Raw genomic sequence first — 16,464 nt, forward strand, 5'->3', positions numbered from 1 at the left:
ACAACATCAACGCATAATTTTTTGATATTTAATATGAACAACATGAACAACATTAACAACATTAATAATACCAATGACTTTGTTATTATTAGTGAGATTTCAAAGAAGTATGATACTGTCTTAACTGATTTCAACTCAATTATTGTAGTAGTTGAAGTTTTTAAGAAGTTGTAAAAGGAAGAATTTAAGATTTGAAATAAGGAATAAAGATTCGTGAGAACTTGTGTAAGGTTTGTTTATTGAGAAAGATTTGATATCAAAGTTTAACAAGGTTCCTACACTGAACTACTACTGCTATTTATATTATTTTGAATTGCAAAAATTATATGACTGAGGTCAGGTAATCGATCCTATCTAAGCCTTAATCAGAGCAACATGATCTTGAGATAATTAATATATGATTAATTATATCAATGTATGCAGTTCTAATGAAGTATTAACATCGAAATTAAATGTGTTTATGAGTTATAATTATGCTTATAATAATCTACTGATGTATCCCATATTATAGTGATATCATCATATGAAATCTAATTACTATCATGCATGATAAACCTGTGTGTTAAATAATAAAATAATTGGTAGACACCTTTGACTGGAATAGTTGAAATCTTATATTATTTCCTTCAGACTTATTCTTAATTACAGCAGTAGTCAATACTCATTTAAAACATCATCTTTTCTTGTTAGAAAAGAATTTTGTTTAGTTGTAGCTGTTTAAGAAGCTACTAAGACATATAGTGTCAAACATAACATTGTTCTTATTACTGAATATGCATCAAGCTCTCACATCAAATTGATTTGTAAGCATTCTAGTGAATATAGAGATATCAGAAAAGCTGAGGAGATTACTTATAAAATATCAGTTACCAGTGAAACTCTTCCTGAAAGGGAGAGAAAATATGAAAAAAATATACAGAAGCATGATTGCCCATGCTTTATGTATGCCAACACTACTAAGAAGGGAAAGTTGACTGTGCGCTCCCGTGAGACACAGCACAACCATGTAATTAAAGAAAATTGTAGAGCATATGCCATGCATCGCAAGCTCTTGCTCAAGACAATGGCTCTTGTTGTCAAGCATCTCGAAAACAATGATAATATTTCTACTATCTTTCACAGTTTAAAAATAAATGGATTCACCAACATTGTTCAACATGATATTGCAAACATAAAGCAATATTTTAGAAAGTCTGATGAAGGAAGAGAGATATTTGAGTTCCTCACAACTCTTCAAGATCTTGACTTCTATGTCAGATACTCTGTTAGTAACACAGAAGACAACCAAATAAATATGATCTTCTTTGTTCACCAAGATGCAATCAAAGAAGCACAAAAAATGTCTGAGACTGTGATAATTGATGTCACTTACAAGAAAAATAGTCATTGAATGACCTATGTCAACATTGTTGGTACCAGCAATATAAGTGGAAACCCTCGCACAACATTAAAAACATTCCTAATTGCTGGTGCTTGGGTAGAACATGAGACAGAAGAAAACTATCTCTGGGTAATTAGCTGTCTCCACAATGCAGTCTGGTCTGATGTCTATGACAACAACAACAATAACTAAACATCTCTTCTTCCAGATGTTTTCATTACAGACAATGAGAAAGTATTAAGAAATGCTATTACTTGAGTCTTTCCTGAGTCAAAGCAGCTGTTGTACTATAAGCATATCAAAGACAATTTCAAGAAGCAATTGCTTTTGACAATGAAGGGAGACAAGAGTAGCAAAAAGAGATACCTGCTGGATTCTTTGGCAGAGTTCCTTGACCGAATTGCATTGAAGTGTATTACACCTGAAGAGATAAAAAAGAAACAAGCAGAAATCTCGAATTTGCAAAGGAAAATTGCAAAGACCAGAGAAAAGTTGTCAGTGCTGTGGTGATTCAGACACTTGGTTGTTGGATTTATTACATCTAAGAACATATTCCTATTATTATAGTAAAACAGCTATCATTACAAGAACAAATGAATAATTTATTTATTTTACTTATGGTAAATCAATAAGACCAATAATTAATTACAGTAAGTACTGTAATTATGACAGCTCAGTAAACACTGAGTTAATATGAGGACACTGCAATTAGATTAAATTATAAACATAGCAGTACCAGCTCTCTAATATCTAAATGAACTCAGACTTAAGAAATTAAGATGTGACTGACAAAGCAGATCGTGTTTTGATATAAAAAGGACAACTTTGTATTCTTTAATAAAGACAACCTATATACAGTCTCAAAGTATTCTTATATACGTCTCAATCTTTTTACTGTTGATTTTATTCTATAAAACTTCACACCCATATATTGGAATACTCTAACTGAAACAGGCAACTGTCTTTTTGTTCCATTTGCTACCTTGCCAGAAAAAGTGGAACCGGTAATTATTATCTTAGATGTAAACTACTTTCTTCTTGCCAAGTGCAAAAGCACTCAAAATTTCTGCTGGCCAAACATCAATCCCTTTCATAAAAGAATAATTCAAAACATGGCCTTGAAGATTATTCTTTGATATACTAACAATCAAGGTATAACTTTTAAATTAGAATTATCTTGAACAATATTAACTTTTCACATATATTTTTTTTAGATTCTTTTTTACTTTTTAGATTCTATCACTGCAAAAGACAACCAATTTAAATAGCTTAATTTTTGTTTAAATCCTCCAAAAATTAGTGGTTTATGTTCAATTATAGTTTGGTATTTGTTACAAAAATTAGTTCATTTAGTTAACCAAATGATGAGATTATAGATACTAAAATCAATAGATAAATTGAGAGTTATAATTCCCCCTTTTCTTGAAATGTTATAATTGTCTGTAATTCCGGTTATATATTCACCCATAACTTCAAACCATACCTAAACCCTACTTGTTATGGAATTGACTTTGAACTCTCTACCTCTTAAAAAATTTTATTTGCTTTAATTACATGATATTATTGGATAGACCTCACTAAAATCGACCTAGAATCAGTCTGAAATCTGACAGGAACCAGCATTCAAATGAATGATTGTAAAAAAAAACTTAAATAAATCTTGTTGACATCATCAAGAGATGATGCATTTGAAATAGAATCTCATGGAAAAAATGGTTTTTATTGATTTTTGAATGGTTGGAAAATATATCTAGCTGTTTAATATGGACCACTAATACTTCTTTAAAAGTGTGTATCCGAATAGTACAACTTGTATACATGTTATACTTTCATTTATTGGACGGCTTGAATACATTGGATGATCTGACTTATATTATACTTCCCTACCTTATTGGTTTCATGTATTTGGTGCGTTTTTTGCTTTTACACTTCTTTAACTGAAAATGAAATCCTTGGTATTTTCTTGGAGAATATGTTTGTTTGGAACTACATTAGCTTAGAGCAAAAAAAGATACAGAAGTATTAATACAGGTTTCTTTATGAAATAAAATGAAATAACATACTTACTAGATTATTTATAGAGGTTCATAACAAATCTTGTGATAGAATAAAAATCCATTTGATTGATATTTTCTTTTAAATAAAAAGCAAGAAATAAAATAAACAACTTTATTAATATTTATGCTTTGATTGTAAAGACACTTGAATTACTTACATATTATAGACACGCATTTGCAAAAGGGGGCAAATCAGTATGACTTGAAAAAAAGGCGTAACATATTTATCTGAGAAGATGAATTGATAAGTTACATTATTTAAGTTGAGTTATATATATATTATCTTTTCATAGACTGAAAATACCAGAAAGTATATAGTGTCAAGAGCAAAACATCTTTTATTACAAAATGGGTAGAAGCCCTATCATTTTAAAAATAAAAGATATTTAGTCAGCAAGATGTTTCATTTTGGTTAGGAGATTGTTTATTACCTGTACTGTTTTGAGTGCTTGTTAAGTGTATTGTTTATCTAATATATATTAAGATGATTCTAAAAGCCAAAAGTATTAATAAAAGTTGAGATCTTAAGAGTAAGCTTACCAAGACATATAAAAAGAGACAAAACAAGAAGAGCAGGTTAAAGAAAGAAAAAATAAAAAAGAGGGCACGGTTATTCTATTAAATACGAATTCGGAATTTTTCTTTAAAAATAAATAAATCAAAAAATAATTTTTGTTTGTAACTTAGAATTGAAAGAAAATGCAGTTGCACTATGTCAGCAGCTAATACATATGAAAAACAGAGTATAGTATAAAATCATATTATTCAAATACTAATACATAATATAAGAATAAAACATGGATTGAAAATTAAATTAAAGAAACACATAAAATACTCACAACAAGAGTGGAAACATTCAAAGCTGTTCTTGTTACGTAATAGATCATGGTGTTCTCTGAGAAAGAATAAAACTTAAAGCCCAAATTAAATATAATATAAATAGACCTTTTGGATTTAAAAAAAAACAAGCTATTCTTATTATTTACAATGTCAAGAAATCTCAATAACAATTCAGTTAACAATGCTTTTGGTGAAGAACCTTTTGTGGGAAGGTAGATTAAAACCAGGCAGTCTTCAATTTTCTTATATTAATTTTATTTTCGTTTTTTATAAAAATTAAAAAAAAAGCCCACCAAGAAATACCAATGATATAAGGACAATAATGTTGCAACACTTACAAGGAACAGTGAGCAATCAAAGACCACTAGCACCAAAGAGAGCTTGGTTGAATCTTGAAGGTGATTCGTTGGGTAGAACTCATAACATCTATGATGTGTACGAGAAACTTGATACTATAAATGGTGTCTTAAACACTGTTTTGAAGAACACATCTTCTGAGAAAGCCAAAGCCACTGCTAGTAATGCAGTTGAGCAAGACATGTCATCTGGACGTCAACCAACATTGGATGTAAGTAATCATAATATGTTTTTATGTAGATAGAATTTAATATACATTTATATTATAGCAATTGTTGCACGATTATTTGAGTGAAGAGAAATTGTATGACCAATACAATACCAATGAAAATAAAAACAGTGAGGGAAACAGACTCGTTCTGAAGTCTGTTACTGATTACCTTCATCGTCAAGAAGAGGGGAAAAAGGTGGACTTGCCAACTCTTCGAACTAAGATTGTGCAGCACATTGGCAACAGAAAGTTGCAAGAAAAAAAAACAGGAGAAAAGAAGCAGGAAAAGAATCGATGGGCCTGTCTTTGTCCGCAACGTGTAAAAGTAAAAAACACACACACAATATACTAGATGTGATATTAAATTAGAAATATTATATATTTATATATAGTTGTGTGAAAGAAGACAATCTGCCTTGAAAGCCAATCGGGCACACTTTGTGAACAGCTTTGGAGAGAATGTTGACAGTATTCTCCATGCTGATTACATGTCAGACCTTGAGAGTGATGACAAAAGAGAAGAAGAGGAACAGGATTCGTGTGGTGATCCAGACACTCGGATGTTGGATTTATCACATATAAGAACATATTCATATTGGGATAGCGTAGTAGCTATCATCTTGTCAGTATAAAATATATATAAACGATTAAGTAATCAGCCCAATAATTATTACAGTTAGTACTGTAGATAATATCTTAAAGATTGTTAAGATAATTATATCATACTGCCGGGTAAACTGTGTCAGATCGATATGGAGCTAATTTAGTAGGAAGTCCTAAAGCTCTAGTATAAAAGAGAAAAGAATAGCTAAGAGCTAAAGAAGTATGATTTATGACTTGATGTCATAATTGTAACACCGACACTAGTTAAGCAGTAAATACACTCTAATAACCAAATATAGTAAAGGAAGAAAGCCTTAAGAAACTAAGACGTAATGACAAGAGCAGATTGTGTTTTCTTATAAAAAGGGACACTTTTTATTTATGAATAAAAAAAAACTTATATACAGTCTCAAAGTATTTCTATACGTCTCTATTCTCAAATATTTTATTTTTCTATTGTTTCATACCTGAAATACCACAATTCGTCCTCAGGAAAGAGTTTTTTTTTGGAAATTCCGCCCAAGCTGGAGAAGCAAAGAGGTATAGTATAAAAAACTATTTTTTTGGATGGTGTGTAATAATACTTACATTGATATATAGGGAGATAGGTTCGTTGATGAACTTGATGTGGATTATGAGGCAGCTTGTTGTATCCAACATAATCGTAGATTTAAATTAAAAGTACAGACACTCAATAAATACGTACATTGAGTTACCGACAACTAGTAACAATACTAAAAGATATGCCTTCCCTTATACAAGGAAATTACGTAAAGAACATACTAAGACAAATACTAAGACTCTAGTCAATAACACTAAAAACATAAGAACTAAACCATAGAAGATAATGGTAGAGAAACAGACATTACATGATATCATCATATCATCACCAAGCTAAATACAATGTCTATATAAACGCACAATACTAATAGCAATAGAACAGCATCTCTTTTCTGATTCTTTCACTTCTTCTAATAAAACAAAGTCTCACCGTACTCTCGTCTGCACTTGTTTTATTTTATATCTTATTTTTACCTCATACATAACATTTTTTACAGTGAACTCTTTTTTTTCATTGAAAAACAACCTCTACCAAACATGTCCTCTGAACAAACAACAAGTAACTCTCCGGTCTTGACTGCCCAGAGCGATCTGAGCATGATGGAAGCCCCTGTCAACAGCCAAGTCATCAACCATGCGGACCGCACCCTGCAAGCAATAGACCGCCTCAGGGAAATGCTGGCCACTTGTTCCTCAGCACTGGCAGATGCAATCGAACATAATATGCCTGAGGAGAACAAGAACTCCATTCGCCAAACCATTGCAGCGACAGAAGGCAACCTGGTCATGCTGATCTCGGCCCATGGTCATCTAGTGCGCTCAAGTCCGGTTCAAGCTGAGCAAACTGCTCCTCAGTCTTGTCTGGTACCCCGCGAGCTTCCAGTATTTCAGTGGCAAGGCAACGAGTGGGACCACACACAGAAGGTCTATGCATCCATCGAAGAATGCCTGGACAAGTTTGAGGATGTGCTGCACTCGTACAGCATGGACCTCAACGTCGACTGGCACCGCCTCCTCCCAATTGTATTGTCACGCGAGCAAAGATCCTGGTTTGACAACTACTTGCGCAGTTCCCCAGAACTCCCCTGGTCCTTTGCTCGGTGTTGTGGTGGTTGAAGTTGAAGAAGTTTTTAAGAGGAAGAATTGAAGATTTGAAATTAGGAACGAAGATTTGTGAGAACTTGTGTAGGGTTTGTTTATTGAGAAAGATTTGGTATCAAAGTTTGATCAGGTTTCTACACTGAACTACTACTGCTATTTATATTATTTTAGATTGGGAAAATTATATGACTGGAGTCAGGTAATCGATCCTATCTGAGCCTTAATCAGAGCAACGTGATCTTGGGATAATTAATGTATGATTAATTATATAAATGTGTATAGTCTCAATGAAGTATTAACATCGAAAGTAAATGTGTTTATGAGTTATAATTATGCTTATAATAATCCACTGATGTATCCCATATTATGGTGATATCATCATATGAAATATAATCACTATCAAGCATGCTAAACCTGTGTGTTAAATAATAAAGTAATTGGTAGACACCTTTGACTGGAATAGCTGAGGCCTTATATTATTTCCTTCAGACTTATTCTCAATTACAGCAGTAGTCAATACTCATTTACAACACTCGGGATGCCTTCATCAAGGCATATGGAATCAATGACCTTGAGAGACGCGTTCAGCTCACACATGAGCTGATGCTCATGCGTATGCAAACCACAGAGTCCATCAGCAACTATACGGACAGATATCAGAGGGTACGCCACGAAGCTGATGTAGCCGATAATATGCAGGCTGCCATTACCTACACTTCCATGCTGCTACCAGAGCTTGCACGCCAGGTCTCCCTCCTTCAGGTCAACATGCCCAGAGAAAAGCATGACACAATTGATAAAGCCGCATCTCTGGCCAGGTCTATTTACAGCACAGTATTCTTAACCGCCCGTAGCAATGAGCCCGTGGCCAGGGCACACACCTTGGGTTCTGAGCAGGTGTCCCGCACATCTTCTTCGTCTTCTGCTGGGCGCTCATCTGGTTCATCAAGGGAGAACGCTCAAAGCTGTGAGCGTTCAACTCACAAGAGATGTTCCCTACATGGTAAAGGTAACCATGACACTGAGGATTGTCGCATCCTCAAGAATGCACTTGCCACCAAGGGCGGCAATTGGGTGGAGAAGGCACCCCACGCCAACAAGTACATTGATTCTGCTCCCTGTCGTTGGTGCAGCGAAGTTTGGTCTCACAAACACCGCTGTTCTTCGGTCTCTGGTTCCTCCAGCTCTTCTGGTTCTGCGTCTGGCTCTCCCCAGGGTTCTGCTCCCCACTTCGCCGTCCGCTCCATCCACACTGTCACCAACGACAGTACTCCCTCAGATGCCAGCTCATCTGAGGACGACCAGTCCATGGTCATGGACTTTGAACAGTGCTCCACATGTAAGTATACAAGCACTCACACAGATCACAATAAACGATCTACTCACTCCTATCTTGTTCCTATCTCTTTAGAGGAGGAGAAACTGTGGGCATTGGTGGACACAGGGGCTACTATCAGTTCCGTCAGCACCAAGATCTGTAGCAAGTTGGGCTGGCCCACAATTCCGCGCAACGGAAAAATTGTGTTGGCCACTAACAACACTATAGCTCATAGACTAGGAGTAACAAAACCAATAAAAGTTTTTTATAACAACAAACATATTATACATTCATTTGAAGTTTTGGATCTTGCTGAGAACATAGATGTTAGCATTAGTACAGATTTAATGCCAAGTCTAGGTATTCATTTACTTGGACTAGCAGAGAGTTGGTACGGTTCTAATACACCTCAGACTCCAACACCCATAGCAGAAATAGAAAAACCCAATAATGCACCAGCTGGCACACCCACTGAACACTCTCAATTCATGAAGGCTCTACTACCCTTTATTAAAGCAAATGAAGCCATACCCATCACTTCATTTTGTACAGTTAAGGAATCTATTGTACGACTACTAACACCTCCAGGCCAAGTAGTCTATAGATGACAGTATCCTATAGCTTTACAACTTGTTCCACTGATGGCCAAACATATAAACCAATGGCTTACTGATGGCACCATACAAAGGGCACCTGTCAATACTAAGTGGAACAGCCCACTTACATTCGCTCCTAAAAAAGATGAGTTTGGTAATCCCACAGGCAAGCGTCCTTGCTTAGATCCCAGAGCCATCAACACTCTGCTACCTGATGACAGATTCCCTCTGCCACTCATCTCTGAACTCTTTCACAGGCTACGAGGTGCAACAATCTTCACTACGCTAGACCTCAAGAGTGCCTTTCATCGATTCAAAATTCATGAAGACGATAGACACAAGACTACATTCACGTTTGAAGGCAATCAGTATATGTTTCGAGGATGTCCCTTTGGTCTCAAGCCATTGTCGTCCAAGTTTCAGCGAGTAGTCAATTTGATTTATCACGATACTCCATATGTCACTGCATTTGTCGACGACATCGTAGTTTTTTCCACTAACATGTCTGACCATGTTAAACACGTCCAAACGGCTATTCAAAAGCTCATGGATGTCAATCTCATTCTCAATCCGCAGAAATGTCACTTTGCACAAACTTCTGTATCGTTACTGGGTTTTACTGTCAGCACTAGAGGTATTGATCTTGATGCTCACAAGGTTCACAATGCTACCATGTGGCCACAACCCAAGTCTGGCAAAGACATTCAACGCTTCATGGGTCTCATCAACTATTTTCGTGAGCACATTCCCAACTTTTCGCAACTGTCTTCTCCTCTGGACAAACTACGCAATGCTGACTCACTACACGGGTTATGGACAGAAGAACAAACGCAAGCTTTTTCCAAGCTCAAAATTGCACTTACACACGCACCAGTACTAAGCCACCCTGACACAACCCAACCATTTCTGGTTGCCACAGATGCCTCCAACACAGGTATAGGCGCTGTGCTCTATCAGATTATAGACAACCAATATCGCTACATTGGTTTTATGGCATGGTCACTTTCCAAATCTGAACGCAACTATCCTGTCACCAAACGCGAACTTTTGGGCATCGTTTATGCTTTGGCTAAATTCCATAAGTTCTTGTAGGGTAACAAGTTCACGTTGTACACGGATCACAAGGCTCTCACGTACCTTCACACGCAAGAAATTGCCAACCCTATGATGATAAACTGGCTTGATGTACTCTGCGACTATACTTATGACATAGTCCACCGCCCTGGCATTGACAATGTATTGCCAAATGTTTTATTGCGTCTTTTCACCTCGGAAAAACCGCTGGGGGAGGGTAAAACCGTAGAAATCTCTACGAAACATCCAACAAAGGACAGAAAACACAAAACACATGCCATTCAACGCATGCATAGCACAAGTGACATGATAACACCACCGGTCAAAGACAGACAGAATCTGCTCGACCAAGCACATCTACTTGGCCACTTTGGCACAGATGCCATAGTAAATGCTATACACAGTGACGGACTACACTGGACTAATCTCAAGCAAGAGGCAACAGAAACAGTAAAGCACTGCTTGAATTGCCAACGGTTCAATGTCTCAAAACACGGCTATCATCTGCTGAAGCCTATTACAGCCAGTCAACCAGGTGAACACTGGGCCATAGACTTAGCTGGCCCATACACCACCTCGCACAATGGCAATCATTACATGCTAGTAATGGTTGACATCTTTTCCCGATTCTGCATACTCTGCGCAATTCCAGATAAGACATCTTTAACAATTGCAAAACAACTCATTCAAATCTTTTGCGACTTCGGCCTACCCAAGGTTTTACAGTCAGATAATGGTACCAAGTTTGTCAACGAACTCGTCAAGACTTTCACAAATACAGCAGGAATTGATCATCGGCTTGTAACACCCTATCATCTGCGAGCAAATGGAGTTGCTGAAAAATGGGTACACACAGCCAAGGAAGTCATCAACAAGAGAACACAGGGAGCAAAGCGAGACTGGGACATATACATCCCAAGCACACAGCTAGCCATAAATAGCAAACATGCTAAGCTACATGGCACACGCCCATTCACTCTAATGTTTGCAAGACAACCAAACGATTTTGCTGATTACAGAAAAACAGAGAGCACGCACAACGCTCCTAACAGTCTACCAGATATGAAAAAAAGAATTGAACAAATGGAGACTGTCGTATTCCCAGCAATCTGCGAACGCATCAAAGCTACACAAGCTGCTGATAAAGGAAAACACAACAAAGACCATAAAATAATAATGGAGTTCCCGAACGACAGCAACGTGATGATAAAGAACATATTAAGAAAGTCTAAGACGGACCCAAGATATGAAGGACCATTCACAGTCAAGGGCAGAACAAAGGGAGGCAGCTACATTTTGCAAGACAAAACGGGAGCACTTCTATCACGAAACATCCCACCTTCGCAGATAAAGCTGATCTCACAAGATACTGTTATATCTCCAGATAGCTTTTACGAGATACAGGCCATCATTGATCATTGTCAAGAAAAAGGCGACTACCTTTACAGAGTGCGCTGGAAAAACTATGCACCAGATCAAGACACTTGGGAGCCCACAAGCAATTTCAACGATCTGAGCATAATTGACAAATATTGGCAAAGACGAGGTCCAGAGAAACCCACCAATAAATCTACAATTATACATAACAAGCGTACACATCCAACACAAGAGCCTACATGCTTTAGCAAACGCACACGCAAATAAACAACAGCAACATTGTAGACACATATACCTCCGCATGCAATTCAAACGGTTGTACCAACCTGGAGGGGGGTAATGTTGTATCCAACATAATCGTAGATTTAAATTAAAAGTACAGACACTCAATAAATATGTACATTGAGTTACCGACAACTAGTAACAATACTAAAAGATATACCTTCCCTTATACAAGGAAATTACGTAAAGAACATACTAAGACAAATACTAAGACTCTAGTCAATAACACTAAAAACATAACAACTAAATCATAGAAGATAATGGTAGAGAAACAGACATTACATGATATCATCATATCATCACCAAGCTAAATACAATGTCTATATAAACGCACAATACTAATAGCAATAGAACAGCATCTCTTTTCTGATTCTTTCACTTCTTCTAATAAAACAAAGTCTCACCGTACTCTCGTCTGCACTTGTTTTATTTTATATCTTATTTTTACCTCATACATAACACAGCTCATGATAAGAAAAATAATACCCATCCATTAGAGCATAAATTTAAAGGAATAAGAGATAAGCAGCTTAGCAAGACCAAGGCAAACAAGCTGCCATCATGGTCAAAGAAACAATAAGACAATAAATCAAACATTTTCTAATAAATTGATAAAAGAGTGCAAAGTGATATTTTATTAATATTATTTAAGCTTCTATTTTTTGGGGTAAAGGGATTACTAAACGTTTAAATTCACTAGTTATAGTAAATCTATATTTAGCAATTGCGATTGGTGAATAAAAACGATGTACTGGAATAATACATTCATAATTAAGTACAGAAGAAGATTCATTCCAGAGCTCAATGCCTTCATTTAACATTGGCTGGTAACTCCCCAAAGAATAACTAGAGTACCACTCAACAAATGCAAAAGTATGGGTGATGACAGTTTCGTTGATGGTTATCAAATGTTGAAATAAATACAGTATATGGCCAGGAAACGCTGCTTTATCTTCACTGTTATTCTCAAGATAATAGGCGCGGAAATAAGATCCAGAAGAGTATTCCTGTCCAAGAAGAGATATCCATTTCATTTTCTCAATTCGGTTATTGACAAAAATCTGGTTAGACTCCCAGTTTGAATAATGGCCAAAAAAATTGTGACTGCTATATGCATGTCTGTAAAACTCCAGTAAACATTCATAATGTCCCTTGCACATTATAATCCTTTGGTTGAGTTTAATCAGAAACACTGAAGGGGGCAACGGCTCACAACCCAAAGCAGAATGATGAGAGTTTAATGAATATTCAACAAAGTCAGACAGAGAAAAGGTACTGGCAGTAGAAGATGAATGCAATGCTGCTAATTGATCTTGACTATTTGAAATGCAATGCAGAAAGTCAATTGCGAACTGGGGAAGATGGTTGACGAAAGATTGTATGAAGCTGCCAATGTATGTTCTCTCCAAAAATCTCTTCATCATCATTGATTCGAAACAGCCTTTTTGATTTGTTTCAATATTCTTCAACAAACCATTGTATCTCTCGAAACTGAATAACCAGAAAGTATAAATTGGCCCAAAGTCATGAACACACTTGCCAAGATGAAGATGTAGATGCATATTCAGTGTCACAGCCGATTTTCCATACAGTGTCTGAAATCTTGTACAAAACAATTGGAGTTTACTGTGGGCTTCATCTATTTCTTTGTCATTGATCGAAGGTTTTGTGAGTAAGTGGCATGCGTCAGCAAACAAAATCCAGTTTTCGAGATTCTTGGCTGGGAGCACATGCTTCAGAACAATGGAGAGTATATGATGCACCATGACTTCCACTCGTCAGCTTTCATGAACAAAAAACCATCGGCAATCTTCTTTGTTATACGCACATATCCACAAGGTACAACAATACCATTGACAAGCTCTTGCATAGTTAACTGATTCTTTTCATTGATGCAGTTACACTCGTGCCATATTTGAATCATTTGCTTTGCAGTTCCAAGATAGAGGTTATGCATTAGGTCTATAACTGTAAAGTGGACTGGGTCAAAGTAAGATAACCGATGAAGCTCTGATCACTGAGTGTCATTTTCTTTTTCTAGGTGTGTTTGCTCAGTATTGTTCAATTTATTTGCCCAGCTGACAGTGTGTTCCAGATTCATTGTCTTCGTGCATCTCACCCAATTGCTATACTTGAATCCAGAGTAGTCAAGCTTACTGGTCTTCTTTATAGTCGTGAATTGTTGTTGACATTTGTGACAGGTGCATGTGCTCATGTGGCCAGTAAATCCAGAGGTTTTGCGAGCAGCAGGGATATCACAGACAACACACATCAATGCAGCACAAACAACAATCTTTCTATTTTGTGAGTCTGTCATTTCTACACCAATGTACATCTCCAACAATTTGTCAACAAGCAGCTTCAAGTAATGATTCATGCTGTCAGTGCTTGCTTCCTTTGGCTCAGACATCATACCAACAAGAATGACATTTTCAGACTTAAGGCGCTCACTCCGTGGGAGATTGTTGATAGAGAGATATATCGCACCACTGGAATGTGTTTGTCTATCAAATGGCTGAAACCAATCAATATTCAGAGTCAACATTAAAGATCGGCTATCATCAACAAACCGTCTGCCATTGATGTCTTTAATATCACTCCAAACTGCACCATCGAAAATTTCAAGTTTGGTGTTTTTAATTATTTGACGATTTCTCCACAAATTGATCTTGGACACGAAATCTGGCTTGGAGAATTTTTGTTGCAAGGCGTACTTCAGAGAGTTGAATGGATATATCATTGCTGGAAGAGAACGATTTCCAGTTGACACTTTAAAGAGATTGTTGTTGCAAATGGCGGATTGAGAGAATTTCTTAAATGTACAGACTCTTTGACTTGTTTTCAGAGGATAAATCGAATGACATTGTGAGCATGCAATGTATACTGTCATTCCGTCTGTTGTCATGTTAAATCCTGTTTTATGCTTCAAGCTATTGATCGTCAGTGGAAGGGCGCCAGACAGATCATAGAGAGACAGTAGAGTATTACAAAATTCAATGAGAATCGATCCACTGCTTTCCACCAAACAGATCAAGTGAAATATGACAATGAATACTGCAACAAAGCGGATATATAAGGGCGTGTTATCAAAAGACAAAGGACGAACTATGAAGACAAAGGTTAAGTTAGTTTAAATTAATATATTGATTAATTGTCTATACTGTATTAATTCATACCTGATTCTACTATCGAGGTCCCACTGGTCTCATCAAAGTTTTCTTCTTGTTCAAAATCAAAATCAGTATTGCCTTCTTCAATCTCATTGCCATCAACCATAAATGCTTCTGTAACTGTATCTTTGGCAGTAAAGATGGACTCTTCTTGGGACAAAGGTAAGTCAACTGGAAAGGAATAATTGTTGTAAAGATGTAGAAATAAAAATATAATTACAATTATAATCATATAAAAAATAAAAAATAAAAAAATATATATCAGTTTCAATTATTATTTTGTTCATTATTTTATTTTATTTTCTTACCTTCTTGATCAAATTCAATGTTTTGTTCTTCATTTTCATCTTTATATTCGCCTTTGCCTTCGTTTTTGTAATCATAATCATTGTCATTGTCACTGTCAATATTATCTACTTCCATGTTGTCAAAATGTTCTTCAGGAACATCTATTTTATGAATTAATTTATATTAATTTTACATGTACAGCTCGAGTTATTTTTGTTATTTACCTATTGCATCGTCTTTGGCAACAGACACTATATGTTTCTTATAGTGTCGTTATGCATTTTGTCTTTTCTGTTTCTTTCCACAGCTATCCAACTTTGTACAGTCTGGACATTTGCAGATAACATAACTGTCTTTCTTTTGATTATTGGACATGTCGATTGTTTTAAATTATAAAAAAAATTATATAGATTTTAAGAGATCTTGATCAAGGTCTTTATATACCAAAGAAAATTATAAATAGATAAAATACTGCTCCATGCCATGACTATAGTATGCCAAGTAATTCTTTGATACATCTATCGCACATATCATCATAATTATACTCATATATCATTAAGTCATTAACCAAGTCAAATACTGCGTACATTACTAAAAGTATATGCAATTTTTTTAAAGTCTTTTTTTAGAATTATAATATTTGATATGATGATGATTCAATCATGACAAAAAATAATCCAAAAATGGAACATTCGCCTCTCACAATATGTGAAATAAAAAAATCTGATATTTTAGTTCCATATATCAAAGGGAAAAATCACGCAAAAATATTGCCACAGTAAAAATGAAATCACAACCTTTTGTCTCGTTCCCTTGAAATATATTTGTTGTATCCAACATAATTGTAGATTCAAATAGAGCGCACAGACAATAAGACAAAGACATATTGAATAAGCGACCAGTATCAATTATACATTATTTCTCACACTATCATTAAATAAAGAATATACCGATAACAAGGTCACACACCTTAGTCAACATCACTAATCACTCAAACAAGAGCGTGGGTAATAACTTAACAATATATTATCTATGATATAAGAAAACAGACATCACATGATATACTCATATTATTATCCTAAATACACACGCAATGTCTATATAAACTCACATAGCAAATAGCAATAGAAGATCATCTCTCTTTTCATCAATAAACAAAGTCTCACCGTACTTCTCGTCTGCACTTTGTTTTTCTTTCTTTTCTAAAAATATAACAATATTGATTAAATATTTGTTCTTATATTCACA

The 16,464-nt window shown here is 35.7% G+C and overlaps 4 protein-coding genes across 4 annotated transcripts; 3 read left to right on the plus strand and 1 right to left on the minus strand.

Annotated features, from left to right (window-relative positions):
- Nucleotides 1-33: 33 nt before the first annotated feature.
- Nucleotides 34-1,390, plus strand: PHYBLDRAFT_58389 (hypothetical protein; the record flags this gene model as incomplete). The annotated part of the gene is made up of 2 exons (XM_018440310.1): nucleotides 34-170; nucleotides 784-1,390. 2 exons carry the CDS (start codon nucleotides 34-36, stop codon nucleotides 1,388-1,390), a joined length of 744 nt encoding a protein of 247 aa, XP_018297380.1.
- Nucleotides 1,391-4,425: 3,035 nt separating this feature from the next.
- Nucleotides 4,426-6,128, plus strand: PHYBLDRAFT_162415 (hypothetical protein; the record flags this gene model as incomplete). Its single annotated transcript, XM_018434612.1, has 5 exons — nucleotides 4,426-4,490; nucleotides 4,567-4,846; nucleotides 4,905-5,171; nucleotides 5,239-5,468; nucleotides 6,050-6,128. 5 exons carry the CDS (start codon nucleotides 4,426-4,428, stop codon nucleotides 6,126-6,128), a joined length of 921 nt encoding a protein of 306 aa, XP_018297381.1.
- A 419-nt stretch (nucleotides 6,129-6,547) lies between these two features.
- On the plus strand, nucleotides 6,548-11,743 carry PHYBLDRAFT_162416 (hypothetical protein; the record flags this gene model as incomplete). The annotated part of the gene is made up of 5 exons (XM_018434613.1): nucleotides 6,548-7,121; nucleotides 7,283-7,310; nucleotides 7,394-7,418; nucleotides 7,625-9,022; nucleotides 11,129-11,743. The coding sequence occupies 5 exons, from the start codon at nucleotides 6,548-6,550 to the stop codon at nucleotides 11,741-11,743; spliced, it is 2,640 nt and encodes an 879-aa protein (XP_018297382.1).
- A 662-nt stretch (nucleotides 11,744-12,405) lies between these two features.
- On the minus strand, nucleotides 12,406-15,591 carry PHYBLDRAFT_162417 (hypothetical protein; the record flags this gene model as incomplete). Its single annotated transcript, XM_018434614.1, has 7 exons — nucleotides 12,406-13,491; nucleotides 13,587-13,768; nucleotides 14,594-14,863; nucleotides 14,935-15,099; nucleotides 15,237-15,377; nucleotides 15,441-15,467; nucleotides 15,540-15,591. 7 exons carry the CDS (start codon nucleotides 15,589-15,591, stop codon nucleotides 12,406-12,408), a joined length of 1,923 nt encoding a protein of 640 aa, XP_018297383.1.
- Nucleotides 15,592-16,464: the final 873 nt, after the last annotated feature.

The sequence above is a fragment of the Phycomyces blakesleeanus genome, assembly GCF_001638985.1.
Source record: "Phycomyces blakesleeanus NRRL 1555(-) unplaced genomic scaffold PHYBLscaffold_2, whole genome shotgun sequence".
Classification (NCBI taxonomy): Eukaryota; Fungi; Mucoromycota; class Mucoromycetes; order Mucorales; family Phycomycetaceae; genus Phycomyces; species Phycomyces blakesleeanus.